At 36.0% G+C, this 15,809-nt stretch overlaps 1 protein-coding gene and 1 non-coding gene across 2 annotated transcripts; one reads left to right on the forward strand and one right to left on the reverse strand.

Annotated features, from left to right (window-relative positions):
• Positions 1 to 10,120: 10,120 nt before the first annotated feature.
• On the reverse strand, positions 10,121 to 10,227 carry LOC115721533 (small nucleolar RNA R71). The gene has a single exon (XR_004012548.1). It is a non-coding gene; the product is annotated as a small nucleolar RNA R71 (small nucleolar RNA).
• A 440-nt stretch (positions 10,228 to 10,667) lies between these two features.
• Positions 10,668 to 11,643, forward strand: LOC133034528 (uncharacterized). The gene is made up of 2 exons (XM_061109629.1): positions 10,668 to 10,856; positions 11,335 to 11,643. Exons 1-2 carry the CDS (start codon positions 10,668 to 10,670, stop codon positions 11,641 to 11,643), a joined length of 498 nt encoding a protein of 165 aa, XP_060965612.1.
• The last annotated feature ends 4,166 nt before the right edge of the window (positions 11,644 to 15,809 follow it).

Here is a 15,809-nt window from a genome sequence, read left to right on the forward strand (position 1 = left end):
ATTGTCATTACACACAATAAGAATCAAACCATCACCCATTGTTCATAAGATGAAATCTAAATCACTACTTGCATCTGCCACGAATAAACATCAGTATACAGATATTTGGTAATACAAAATCATTATACCCATAATGGAATTCATATTCATTTAATCATACAAATAATATATATGTTACCTCATAAAGCAACCATCTTCATAACATCATGTTGCCTAATCAGGAAAGTCGACGCTTTAATCTGATAATCTTGTATTGTATCGCCTAATCAGGTAAGCCCGTGCCATAGCTTGGCACTCATATCTCGCATAACTGTATCACCTAATCAAGTGAGCCTATGCCAAAAACCTGGACCCATATATCATTTAATTGCATCACCTAATCAGGTGAGCCCGTGCTACAATCTGGCACCAATATATCGCATCGTCTAATTAGACGAGCTCGTACCTACGTCTGGTACTTATCATGTTACTGATGCCCGTACTTACGCCCACTACGTCGCCAGGAAAATCACATCACCTAATCAGGTGAGCCCGTACCTACACTCGGTACTCATCATATATCACTGATGCCCGTACTTACACCTAGTACATCGACAGGAAAATTTCATTACCTAATCAGGTGAGCCCATATATCACATGCATAATATTATCACATTATCAATACTCAACCAATCAGTCTTTTCAATATATAACAATATTAACTATATCTCAATATTAATCAATTCATAACAATACTAATTGTATTACATACAACGTACTATGCAGTACAATATACTTTTCAATATATAACAATCTTAACTATATCTCAATATTAATAAATTCATAACAACACTAATTGTATTACTTACAGCGTACTATGCAGTACAATATACTTTTCTTACCATTAATCCAGGTTCATACATTTTGGCCAACCCGACTGGAGAACTATCCCCGATGATCTCGGCTCTATGTCACAACAACGGCAAACCAATAAGTGTTTATCCCAAAACACTGCTTAATATTCACATAAGACAATCTAGGGTTTTCTACCAAACCCCGCGGTATAAATACACTAAAATAAAACTTATATTTTGGCTCTAAAACATACACCATATTGTAGAGCTTGTCGCAAGCTTCAAAATGGTATGTAGAATGTCCAAAACGGAGAACTGAGTCAAAAGTTATGATAAAAATACAATTTCTGATCTCTTAAAAATTTCTAAAAACTATAAAACTCGAAAATCCCAATTTTTGCACTCACCGAAACACTACCAAAAGTTATCTAAATAACTCCATACTTCACAGGACGCATATATACCATAAATATTACCATCCTTACGTAACAAAAATAAAAATCGACCCCTTAAATAAAAATCGCCATTAACGTTCGGACTAAGCTTTAAAAAGTTCCAAACTCGATTTCTAACTCAAAATTACTTCAAATTCAATAAGAAAATATCGGAACTAGTCCCATGACTACCCGAGAACAATTCTATAAGGTCAGAACCTTCATAACTATTCTAATTCACAAAACTCCTTTACGAAACCAATTGTTTTTAAACCTAAAATGAAATTAAACCATACCTTAAGCTTTCCATTTTCAAGGATTTTCTATCCTGCTACTACCGAAGCTTAGATCGCTAAGTTTTGGATTGAAAATCGAAAAAAATAGATATAGGAAGAGAAGGTTTTGTCGAAGGGAGAGAACGAGAGTTTTGTTCCTTCGTTCGTTCGTTCGTTCTGTACGTTTATAACTTAAAACTTAATATATATATATATATATATTTAAACAAAACGAAATAGAAGTTTTGTTTTCATATATATATAATAATAATAATAGTATAATATTAATAAAAAACTTTATTATTAATAGTTATCTTATTATTTCTTAGCCATTAAGAAATCTCTATTTCTAGGGTATTTGGCCAACTTCGAGTACCCTAAAATGCTCCGATATTTCTAAAATCAACTTATCCTAATAATCCCATCAATATTTCTAACTAAAACTGTTGTGATATTTTTGACCTCCAATCGGGTCTCCAGGGTCGCCGAACATGAAAATATTTTTATTTTACAAATAACTCATATTATATCCACGTATTTTAAATAAATCTCTGTAATTAACAAATTACGCTTATATATCCACTTATCGAGTCTTCAGGGTCCCTAAACCTGAAAATATTTTTATTCTACATATAGCTCATATTATATTCACACATGCTATATAAATCTCCGTAATTAACAAATTACGATTATTTACTCACTTATAGCAAAATTTAAATTTTATGCCGAAATAAATTAGTAGGATCATAATCCCACTTATTACCTGATTAACTCATAATATAAATATAAACCCTAATTATTTACCATTAGATGAAACTGAAAAATTGCAGTGTCCAAGTTTTCTCTGTTTCTTGCTCTCGCAGCTCCCGAGCTGGCGCCATGGCAAAAACGAGGTCCAAGAATCATGGGAAACTAGCATCGATCTCGAAGAATCACAAGCCTGTGAAGAAACGAGGTCCATCCTCATCTGGAGATGTCAAGAAAACCAAGTCGATGGACGCAGTTCTGGGAATAGAACCCATCGATTTCACTGATGAAGAAGATGACGCGCACGAACCAGATTTTGAACAGCATCAAGTTCTTTCACCACGCTCATCACTTCGTGAGTTGCAGAGACACGACGATGTTCGAAAGGATTTCAATCACTTCCTGGAAGTTAACCACAGTTGCAGGCGAGAAGTCATGACAGGTAATTCCCCTGTTCCCCCAATTCTTAGGTCAGGTTCTGTTATTAGATCTTTAGATCATTCTTTTCAAGAGACTTCGATTGAGAAACAGAATCCTGATAATGAGAAAACAATTGTAAAAATCACAATGGAGGATATAGAAGGGGAAATTGAATATTGGAACTCTGCTATTGTATGTTATGTGTTGGGTGCAAACCCCCCATTGGATGTTCTTGAAGGTTTTGCTAGAAGAATATGGAAGGAGAAGGTGGACAAGGTTGGACTTATCTCATATGGTATTTTTCTGATTAGATTCACTTCAGTTGAAATAAGGGATAGCATCCTTAATGGAGGCTATACATTCTTCAACAAGAGGCCGGTGATAATGAAATCATGGGATCCGGACACCAATTTCAGAAAAGGGGATATTCATAAAGTGCCAATTTGGATTCAATTGGAAAACTTGGAACTGAAATATTGGGGCCAGAACACTTTGTACAAAATTATAGGGCAAATTGGAGAGCCTATAATGGTAGATGAAGTCACTAAGATGAGGCAAAAACTCTCCTTTCCTAGAATACTTGTTGAAGTTTCTATGGAACAAGATTTGCCTTCGGCTATTTCATTTGAGGATGAACATGGCTATGTGACATCAATTGGGATTAAGTATGAGTGGAAACCAATCATTTGCAAGAATTGCAATGGGTTGGGACATAGCACTGATGAATGTAGGAGGAAACCATCTGCTCCTCAACAGCAATGGATTGTGAAAAACAAAAGGGCTGAATTGAAAGAGGATAATGTGGTGAGACCAGGGACTGATACAGCTGGTTATACACCAGCAAAAACCACTTCTGGTGTGTGTTTAAGTGTCCCTTCTGATGGGGAACAACCTGTTACGTTTGCTGAAATACTCAAGGGGAAAAAACCAGTGGTTCGTGGGGATCAAGATGGTTTTCAACAAGTTCACAAGGGACTGAAGACTCATGATACTGATTTGGCCGAAAGCACTAATACCAGAAATTCTTATTCTGTTCTACAGGAACCCGAATCTAAAGATGGTGACAGCTTAGAAATGCTAACACCAAACCGAGACAAGACAAAGGGAGGGGGAGTGCCTTCCAAACCAAATGGATAGAATATTAGCTTGGAATGTCCGGGGAGCCAACAACCTCCACAAACAAAATTTGATCAAGCAATTGATTCATAATCAAAGGGTGGGGCTTGTTGGTCTTCTTGAGACAAGAGTCAAGGCTCCAAAACTTGGTTCCTTGTACTCTCATGTTTTTAATGGATGGTGCTTTACTAGTAATATAGCATGGCATAAAGGAGGGAGAATGGTAGTTGCGTGGAATCCTAATACCTTCAGCATCAATATAATCAAATGTACAAGTCAATTAATACATCTTCAAGTCTCCACTCTAGATGGTATGAATTTTCTTGTTACTTTTGTTTATGCTTTTAATGATGAAGAAGGTAGATTGATTTTATGGCAGGATTTACAAGCTATTTCTACTCAAGATCCTTGGGTAGTGATGGGTGATTTCAATGATGTTTTGGAGCAAGAAGAAAGGATTGGAAGTAGGGTGAGGACTCTTACTTCTCATTCTTTTAAAGATTGTGTGTCTCAATGTCAACTGGAAGATATCAAAAGCAGTGGTAAATTCTTTACTTGGTGTAATAATCAACAAGGGGATGACCGAGTTTACTCCAAGCTAGATAGGGTAATGGCCAATGGTAAATGGATGGAAACTTATCCGGGAGCTGAAGCTATTTTCCTAAACGAAGGTGCCTTTGATCACTCCCCAGCTCTAGTGATTTTCCACCAGCTTGCTCATAATGGGAGGAAACCCTTTCGTTATTTTAAAATGTGGATATCTCACCCTGAATACACTAGCCGTGTGCAGAATATATGGCAGCAGCAGGTCTTGGGCACGGCAATGTATCAGGTGGTGACTAAACTCAAAGCTCTGAAGCCGATCTTTAAGAAGATGAATCATGAGGGGTATAATGATCTGCAATCTTCAGCTATCAAAGCTGTAGCTCTTTTGGATAATTGTCAAAACCAGTTATCCTTGGACCTACAAGCCGAGGCTGCAACGAAGCATCAGCCCGAAGTAGTTTTTCTCAAGCTCACAAGAACTATCAACAATTCCTTCAGCAGAAAGCAAAGACTACATGGGTTAGAGAAGGGGATGATAATACGGCCATTTTCCATGCTAGCCTCAAAGCTAGAATCAATCAAAACAGAATTCTTTCCATTGTGGACATGCAAGGAAACCGAGTAGATGAGCCGTCAACGATCAATGAGGTTTTTCTTGATTACTACAAACAATTGTTAGGCACCAGGATGACCAATCGAAGGGAAGTGTTAGACCATGTGATCAAAAGTGGTCCCACGGTTTCGATTCAACAAGGAGTAACATTGTCGGCTCCCGTTACTAATGAAGAAATAAAGAAGGCCATGTTTGCTATTCCTGGTTCTAAAGCTCCCGGGCCAGATGGCTTCTCCAGTTTCTTTTTTCAAGACAATTGGGAAATGATTGGCAAAGATATATGTGAAGCTGTGAGATCCTTCTTGCATTCAGGCCAAATCCTTAAAGAGATAAACTCCACAGCTCTCACTATTATCCCTAAGGTGAAATGTCCTAATTCACCAAGTGACTTCAGACCGATTGCCTGCTGCAATGTAATCTATAAGGTGGCCACTAAAGTTCTATGTTCCAGGCTCAAGGATATTATCCCTGATATCGTTGGGCAAAATCAGGGAGGATTTGTCAAAGGAAGATTCATTGCTCACAACATCATGATATGTCAAGATCTTGTGCGACATTATGGAAGGAAGTCAACTAAGCCGAATTGCATGATTAAACTCGATTTACAAAAGGCTTATGACACGGTAGAATGGGACTTCATTGAGGAGGTGCTAAGGGGGCTACTTTTTCCTGAAAAGTTTATTTCTCTTGTAATGAACTGTGTCAGAACTCCAAAATTCTCTCTTTTTTTCAATGGATCCCTTCACGGATTCTTTGAATCTAAGAGAGGATTACGACAAGGTGATCCCCTTTCTCCTCTTTTATTTGTCATTGGCATGGAATATCTGACTCGCATTTTGAAGAAAGTTGGGAATAAAGCAGATTTCTCCTTTCATGAACGTTGTGATACTCTAAAGCTTAATCACCTAAGTTTTGCAGATGATGTACTACTTTTTTGTAAAGGTGATTATAAGAGCATCATCCTCTTGCTTCAAGGGTTGAAACTCTTTTCAGCTACCTCAGGATTACAACCAAACAAAGCAAAATCTGCCATCTATTGTTGTAATATGATAGATTCAGATGTCACTAGAGTCCTGGAGGCATCAGGTTTTTCACAACAACAAACTCCTTTCAGGTATCTGGGTATCTCTATTTGTCATAAAAGGATCTCTAAACAAGAATGTGCAATATTATCAGAGAAAATGACAGCAAGAATCAGATCATGGAGCACTAGACATCTCTCTTTTGCCGGTAGGGCTGTCCTCATCAACTCAGTGCTTACAGCCATACACTCCTATTGGTGCCAGATTCTCAAGCTTCCCAAGAAGGTAATAAATGAGATTGAATCTATATGTAGAGCCTTTCTTTGGAAGGGTCAATATTTGATGCAGGGAGCTGGGTTAGTAGCTTGGGAAAACGTTTGTCAATCAAAGATTGCAGGGGGCATAGGCATCAAAAGATTGGCTGAATGGAACACAGCAGCTCTATTCAAATATGTGTGGGCTGTTGCGAACAAGGAAGACAATCTGTGGGTCAGATGGGTACATGCAGTTTATATGAAAGATGGGAATTGGTGGGATTACCAAGCAACAAATCAAGAGAGTTGGTATTGGAAGCAAATAGTGGCAGCCAAGAATCAACTCAAAGAAACCATAGATACACAACACTTTGCTCAACGAAAATACAAGATTTCAGATGGCTATGAGTTGATCCTTCCAACACAGAGAAGGGTCACATGGAGCAATGAGGTTTGGGGTCGTTTTAACACACCAAAGCATAGTTTTATTGAGTGGTAGTTTGTGCGAAACGTCTCGAACCAAGGATAGATTGCGGCGGTTTCGGATGCTAATTGACCCGACTTGTGCACACGAAAATGCTACCGAGACACATGATCATCTTTTTCGAGTGTCCATTCTCGGTATTTGCCTAAAACATGTCAAAGAATGGCTGTCGTGGGGTGCTTGTTCCAGCGACTTACAGCAGCTACTCAAGTGGATACACAAGGCAAAAATCAGCAAGTTTAGGAAGAAAGTTCTTGCAGCAGCTGCTGCCCATTTAGTTTATTCCATTTGGCATTCCCGAAATGACCAAATATGGAATAATCATCTAGAAGTTCAAGATGTAATTGTGCAAAGAGTTAAACAAAATGTAAAGCATAGAATAGAATTGTTTTGGCCAAAGAAAATTGGCCCAAAAGATAGAGATTGGTTTCATTCATTGTAAAAAGATAGAGGTTGATTAAGGGGTCTTTAACATAAAGATGCTCTTTTCTTTGTAATTGTTTGTACAAAAGTATTGTGGATCAATAATAATCTTGCTGATTTATCAAAAAAAAAAAAAAAAAAAAAATTATTTACCATTAGACTTATTAGGATATTACATTTGAAAACAAAGGAGGTTTAAAGACTACAAAATGGTGAAAAAAATGAAGACAAGTGGCTTTGTGTTTATTAATAATTAAGGTTAATCCACGTGATTTGAAATTAACAGCTCAGATTATCTCCTCAAAAAGCATAAACTGATCAGATGGCTAGGGAGTTGAAAAGATGGCATTTAATGTCCCTCGACTAAAACCAAAACATTTAATTTTCATCATTAAATACCTCGAGCCTAATGAGCATAAAAGAGTTCTCACATCATAACTCTGTCATCAGTTGGATTTCCCCACAAAAAAGTAATTATTGTAGGCACATGTTATCCATGAGATCATTAAACACACAACACGCATGCATTGCCATTTGTTCCCAGCAAAAAATTTTTGACCTTACATATATCGACAGCCAAACGAGAATTATTCTTTTGCATCCTCAAAATTCTCCTACGCATCATAGGTATACTTCAACTATCCTAATGAAGAATGCAAGATTCTGCTACTCAAGAGTCCTAAAAGCTTGCGGGTAAATGTTATCCGTGTTTTAGAAGAAGGGACACATGGCAAAGGATAAGAAGCATTAGTTTAAATATTTGCTAAATAATTCCCCTTCATTAGCTAGGATCACTTGAAAAGCTATACTGGTTCGGGACCAAGAGATGACCAAGTTCTTTATACTTCTAGGAGATGCTTAGAAGCCATTTGGGAAGTCTAACACGGACATTAATTCAATAGAGGTAACGGTATGTCTATCCCAAAGCAAGAACCAAATAGTCCAAGCAACGGTTATACCTTTTCAGACATAGGATCAGATCTTATCCCCTGTGTCAGACCATGGTAGTGTACACACCTCAATTCTGAATACATCTTTTTCTCCTAACGGCCTGTCTAGGCATCTTATTTTCAAAGTGCTACCTTTAGGCGACTGTGTTTTGTACCAGCAATAGTCCCCATTGTATAACTGCCTACCGCACGAGAAAGAACGTTCTTAGGAGCCAATAGTCAGTATTTTATATGAATTTCACCCCAATAGTTTTCTCTTTGACAGAAACCCTAAATGGGTCATGGGTACACCCATACCCGTACTTTAGCTTATAAATACCTCATTATTTTCACATAGACGAGGGGATCACAAAAAAAAATAGTCGAAGCTCTGCTGTAATTGCTGTAAGCTTTCTTCTACTTCTAGAGAAAACAAGAGACAGAGTTAGAGTTCTCTAATAAACACCACTATAAAAATATTATACAAGCCTTTTAGAGCCAATATACTATCTCGTGGACTATGACTCATTAATTCTCGAACTACGTAAAACTCTTTGTCTATTTTACTTATTGCATTAATTATTTCTGAAGTTCTATTTTAATTAGTTTCTGAAAATCTCGATAAACATTAAATATGATCTAAATCTTTTGAGACTTAAAAGGGATATTTACCCTTATGTCTTGGTATAATTAATTATCATGTATTATTTTAGTGAAATTATCATTGTTCATTCAAGTAAGTTTCATGTTTAATCAATTGTTACTAAGTTGCCATAAATAACAGTTTGTTCATCTAGATCTTGTGCTAGAAGTGTTGGAGCTAGTAGTTAGAATTTGAATGATGCAAGAGAATATCCATTTCTAGGTTATTCTTAGTAAGTGAAATAGGGATATTTTACTGCCTTGTATAACTGTAAGAATTGGTGATTGGATTGTGTTCTTAAATCTGATTTAATATAGGAAAATGTTGATTTAGATGATAGAACTTTATCCATGAGTTGTGGAAAAATTTCATGAACATATTGGGAATTCTAGTTAACTCTGTGCGTTTTTCTGAAGTGATGGTGTAGCAACTGGGTAGTTTGGACATAGGGGGTTTAGCTATTCAAGTTTGTCATAACTTTGATACATTTTCTTGTAGTTAATTTTCTAGCATTTGTAGCGATATTTTAAGCATATTTTAATTTCCACTATTTTATTTTAGTTGCATTACTCAACCAATTAATATTTCTCCATTTTTCATGTTGGTTTTACATCAAATTTGACTTGCAATCCCTATTGAGACACGATCTTAATTATCATTATATTACGTGTGTGACTGTGTATACTTGTATATATTAATTTTCACAACAAGTTATTAGCACTGTTGTCGGGGATTGAAATTAAAATTTTTTATCATTAAGTATCTTAAAATTTATTTATGCTTTTTTGGTTCTAACCTTGCTTGTTTAGGCTATGCATTTTTAAGGATTATTGTATGAATGAACAAAAAGAGTTTGAACATGCTCTTATTGACCACAAAATTGAACGCACTTTTAGACAAAAGAGAAAGGAAGGAACAAAGGGCTAAGAAATGTTGCAATGTTGCCGACCAGTTTGGAGAGGTTGTGGGTGCCCATAATTTTGTTTATCCCATTACTTTGGCAGATGATAAAGCAAGATTAATAAGGGAATATGCTGCCCCTATGTTCAACGAGCCCAATCCATGTATTGTGAGACTGGAAATTCAAGCACCTCAATTTGAGCTCAAGCCCATCATGTTTTAAATGCTCCAAACAGTTGGTCAATTTATTAGGTTGCCAACGAAAGATCCTCATATCCATATTCGCTCATTTTTGGAGGTGATCAACTCCTTCAAGCTACAAGGAGTGAGTGACAAGGCTCTAAGATTAAATGTTTTTTCATTTTCTTTGAGGGATCAAGCTAGAGCATGGCTCAATATCCTTCCTCCTATTTTGGTTACAACTTGGAATGACTTGGCTAAAAATTTTTTAAGGAAGTATTTCCCTCCCACCAAAAATGCAAAGTTTCCTAGTGAGATTATTTCCTTTCAATAGTTGAAAGATGAATCTATTTATGAAACATTGGAAAGATTCAAGGAGTTATTGAGAAAGTTTCCACACCATGATATCCCCCATCGCATAAAAATTGAGATATTCTATAATGGGCTCAATTCGGCCACTCATATGGTATTGTATGCTTCAGCCAATGGAGCTATTCTTTCCAAGTCTTACAATGAAGCATTTGAGATTTTGGAAAGGATTTCTAGTAACAACTATCAATTGTCCAATACTAGAGCTCCTACAAGTAGAAAGTTAGTGGGATTGCTTGAAGTTGATGCATTGACAGCTTTAACAGCTCAAATGGCTTCCATGAATAACATTCTAAAGAATATGAGCTTTGGGGGAAATGTACAACCAGCTGTTGTAGTTCAAATGCCAAGGTATCATGTGTCTATTGTAGAGAGGGACGTACTTTTGATAGTTTCCCTTCAAATCCCACCTTGACTTGTTATGTGGGTAATCAAAACTTCAACCATTACAACCCATGTAAACACTCCTATAATCCGACATGGAGAGAGCATCCAAACATTTCAAGGCGGGTCAAGGAGAAACTTCAAGTAGAGCACAAGTTCAAGGCAAACCAATATGTCCACCAGGGTTTTCTCAACAACCAAGAGCTCAAAAACTTCACCCTCCTCAAGGGTCTCAATCTAGTTCTCTTGAAATCTTAATGAGAGATTATATGGCCAAGAATGATGTTTTAGTTCAAAGTCAAGCTGCTTCTCTCTAAAATATTGAGATTCCATTGGAGCATTTGGTGAATGATTTGAAAAATAGGTGCCAAGGTACTTTACCTAGTGACACTGAGAATCCAAGAAGAGATAGCAAAGAACATTCCAAGGCGGTTATTTATGGAGTGGAAATAATCAAGAAGTGAATGAGGAGAAACCAAAGGGCAACAAGGACCCCACTTCAATCCAAAAAAAAAAAGAGAAAAGGGTGAAAAAACAACAAATTCAACTGTTGAATTTTCCCAAAATGTTACACCATCAGGTGAGCATCCTACGTTAGAAAAGAATTTGCACAAGCCACCTCTGCCATTTCCTCAATCATTCAAAAAGTAGGATCAAGATGACCGATTCAGAAAACTTCTATATGTTTTGAAGCAGCTCCAGATAAAAATTCCCTTGGTGGAGGCTTTGGAGCAACTACTTAACTATATGAAATTTTTGAAGGACATTTTGATAAAGAAGAGGAGGCTTGATGAATTTGAAATGGTTGCTTTAATAGAGGGCTGTAATGCAATGCTGAAAAGTAAAATTCCCTCAAAGTTGAAAGATCTAGGAAGTTTTACAATTCCATGCTTCATTGGCGGAACAGATGTGCGTAGAGCTTTATGTGATTTGAGGGCTAGTATCAATCTAATGTATGTGTCAATTTTTAAGCAATTGGGAATTGGAGAAGCCAGGTCAACCACCGTCACTTTACAATTGGCGGATCGATCTATGGGCCATGTGGAGGGAAAGATTGGGATGTGTTATTGAAAGTTAACAAGTTCATTTTTTCTATTGAATTCATCATTCTTGACTATGAGGTGGATAGAAATGTGCCAATAATTTTTGGGACACCAATCCTACAAAGAAAATTTAGATTGATGTGCAAAATTGAGAACTTACTATGAGGGTGAATGACTAACAAGTGACTTTTAATGTATTCAATGCAATGAAGTTTTTGTATGATATTGATGAATGCTCTAGATTGAGTTTGATTGAATCACTTGTAGTTGAAAAAATCCACAAAGAAAAGTAGAATTGGGAGTGAGCTCACTTGAGGAGATTAATAATTTAAGTGAAGAGGAGGAGTCCCAAGTTACATGGATAGAAACAAATCAACCATTTACTAAATTCTGCAAGCCTTTTGAATCTTTAGACTTGTTAGAAGGTAACTTTAAGCCTCCAAAGCCTTCTATCCAAGAACCACCAAAGTTAGAGTTGAAGCCCTTGCCTAGTCACTTAAAATATGTGTATTTGGGAGATAATGAGATGCTCCCTATGATTATTTCAGTCGTGTTAGGAGCTGATACAGACCATTTACTGCTTGATGTATTGAAGAAACATAAGATGGTGATTGGCTGGACTATGGTAGATTTAAAAGGCGTAAGTCCTACTTTTGTATGCATAAAATCTTACTGGAAGCTAGCTGTACCAACTCATTTGAAAAATAAGTGTTAACGGTGAAAAATCATCAAAGATGAAAAGGCAAGAATTCAAAAACTTAACGAAATGTTTAGAGCAATAATGGAGGAAGAGAAACACTTGTATTTCTTCGAATGAAGTGTTACAATGATTTTCTAACCCCTTCTTGTTGGAAATTATTTTACCAGGATCTAGATTTACTAACAAGTATGTTGGATTAACAACCTAATATGAATTCTAAAGCAATGAAAATAAACACATATAAAGTTAGAAAACCTTACAGTGGGTGCAGCGGAATAATATGACTCCTTGATTCGGATCTCTAGCCCTTGATTCCTTTCTGTAGCAGAGCATCACCAAGATCTGAACCTGGATCTTCTTTTCTCCTTCTTAGATGTAGAATATCCATAGTCTTCCATACTATGATTGAGATACCACTTGATGTGTGTGGGCACTACTCATCTCACAAGGATTTCGAAATTTCTCTCTCTTTTCTCTCTTAATTTCGTGGCTTTTCATCCATATGATGTGCAAGAGAAGAAAACAAGGGCTGCTATATATAGGGAGAAGGGAGAGCACAACTTTCCAAATAAAACAGTTTCCTTAATTACTGTGTAATCAATTAACTGCCTTATTTAGTGTGATCCACCACTTTCCTATTATAGCTAGGCTTTGATTAGCAATTACATGGCAATTAAAAAATAAAAATAATAATTGGGAAACACAAAGGGAGTGCTCGGCCATAGAGGGAAATGGGCCTCACTTGGATTTTGCAGTTTCCTCAATTTTATTTCAATTTCTCCAAAAATGCCATTTTTCAAATTCTAATCATTTAAATGCCAAAACTAATTATTTAATAACTAAAATAGATTATTAAATAATATTGTCATTTAAAATAATTATTAATTAGACATACAAAGTCTCTTAATTAATAATTAAACCTAGAAACCCTTTTCTTTACGATTTCATCCTTAAAGTGTGAGAATTCATAAAGTAGACATAGTCTAACTTTTAGAATTATAATTGATTAATTAAAATCAATTAACTGATTCTTACAAGCAGTATGGCCTCAACTAGTATGGGGACCATGGGTCTATATAACCGAGCTTCCAATAAGTCGAAGGCAAGATTTACCAAGTAAATTCCCTAACTTATTAATTCCTCATTGAATCCACACTTAGAACTTGGAATTGCACTTTCTCGGTCATATAGAAACGCTCTATATGTTCCACGATATAGACACGTCATTAGTTATCCAGTGTTATAACCCTAATGTGATCAATGATCCTCTATATAGATGATTTACACTGTACAGGATTAAATTACCGTAACACCCAACAATGTATTTTATCCTTAAAACACTTAACCCTGTATAAATGATATTTCACCTAAGTGAAATGAGATCTCCACCATTTATCTTCGTTTGGTTAAGCTTGAAGGAAATCATCCTTTACTTATATTTGCCAAATAGAAGCTATAGATTCCATATTTATGTTAGCGCTCCCCCACTCAATTGTATTACCGTGTTCCCAAAATGTACGTATTACCCTGATACAAAACTGGGCTTAACTAACAAATCAAAGAACACGAGTAATACTCTTGAAATTGAGCCTAACCATATCAGGATTTCGATCATGTGATCTAGGATCAACTTATGATATTGAATTGAATAGATATTTACGGTAAGTTTCAAAATCTAATTCAAAGTTCAATATCGGTCCATTCCAATGCATACTCCATGCATCCGATACTGGTAAACTTTGCCAATGTCCTGGAAAGGACATAACACTTTTCCAAGGTGTAAGAATACCTATCGCTGATTATACCATGTCAGTCTAAATCCAGTGTTCTGACAAATCAGGGAATAAACTTTTGAACATACAATAAAGATTATATTCCACTGTGCTGACAACACTATAATCTTTAACCAACTCATATGTTCTGGACTTAAGAAGAAGTTATACATTATATACATATAATCATGAAATAAATCATGTGAACCATGCAACATAAAATGTTATTTCTGATCTTTATTAATAAGTAAATCTGATTATATGAAATGAGTTTTATTTAGGGCATAAAACCCAACAAACTCCCACTTGCACTAATATAAAACAAAAAGTGCATTTCAAATAATCTCAACACCTTGATCTACAAATCAAGTGTAGTAGTAGTAAACTCCTCGTAATAGGATCTGAAAGGTTGAATTAAACACAACCTCTTCTCCACCATTACTCTTCCTTAATCACAAAATCCTTGATAATGTGAAATTCCTCTCTATATGTTTACTCTTTTGGGATACTGGATTCTATACTTTTGGGCAACTACTCTTTTGTTATACAGGAAGTAACCCTAGTAGTTAAGGCGAGTTGGAACACCACAAATGTATAGAACTTTCCTTAAACCGAATAAGTATCTTTCTGCAACTTTTAACATTCGGTCTCTCTAGACCCAAGAGATTTCAGATAGGTTTTTACACTTCTCCAAAATCACTACTCCACCCCCAAAGTAATCACCATCTCATCAGCAGACTTTCTAGCACAAAGGCAAGTCTTGAAATCTGATGTGGTGTAGTCTAAGAGTTTCAAAACCACCCTTATTGACTAACATATAGTTCCTCTTCTTAATCTTAAGATTTACTTGATTGTCTTCCAATGTTCCTCTCCTGGATTAATCTGATACTTACTCATTACTCCCACTCAACAAAGTGTATGTCTAAGGCATACTAAAGCATATCTGAGACCTCTCACTGTTGATTTAAGAATTCTTTCATGGCTTTATCTTCTCTGGAATAGTTGAGACTTTTCCTTAGATAAATAAAATATATGTCTAAGAAGTTGTGAAGCTTCTATAGATTGCCATTGGAAAGAGAATGCTTTAGCATCTTACTAAAGTAAGTTGCTTACATTAGAGTAAGTAATTACCAGGTATACCACAAGCCATAGGTTTAGATAAACTCAAACCTACAATACTAGGAACAGGAATTTTTGTTAAGTCCATTGAATAGACTTATGAACGAAAATTTCCTTTCATGTCCTTGTAATAGAAAACTTTAGGTTACTCCATGTGAATGGATCAAAACATAGTTCTATTGGCTTTCTTCTTAGTTTCTTATCTTGACAATCCATTACTTGTTTAAACTCACAATGGATTTTAATCACTAGTGTCTTCCAAGTTATAAGAAGGTGAGTTCCTAGAAACTCTCCCACTACAACAAGGTACCGTGAACTATGTCAAAGAAAACTAAATGGTATTGACCTCTTCAGTTGTGTTAAGACAACAGAGGAAGTGGGATCATCTTGCAACGAATAAGATGATAGAACACTTATGGAATCAAGAAAAAAAAATTATCTCCTTTATTTGCTACTTTATTTTCAGACTTAGTCATTTTCTTAGAAAAGTAGTATTCTTTTAAACAAACACTTTCTTATCTAATGACTATGGGATGCTCCACCCCTAATCACTTAGAATAGCTAACAAACATGCAAACAAGGGTTAGCAGTTCTAGCTTTTCT

This window comes from Cannabis sativa, chromosome 2 (assembly GCF_029168945.1).
Source record: "Cannabis sativa cultivar Pink pepper isolate KNU-18-1 chromosome 2, ASM2916894v1, whole genome shotgun sequence".
NCBI lineage: Eukaryota > Viridiplantae > Streptophyta > Magnoliopsida > Rosales > Cannabaceae > Cannabis > Cannabis sativa.

Bases quoted from the DNA above. Each gene is read 5' to 3' on its own strand.
- LOC133034528 (XM_061109629.1), top strand. From the start codon at position 10,668: ATGGAGAGAGCATCCAAACATTTCAAGGCGGGTCAAGGAGAAACTTCA. The intron at 10,857-11,334 runs GTTTTAGTTCAA...AAATTTTTGAAG, and splicing joins ATTATATGGCCAAGAATGAT to GACATTTTGATAAAGAAGAG.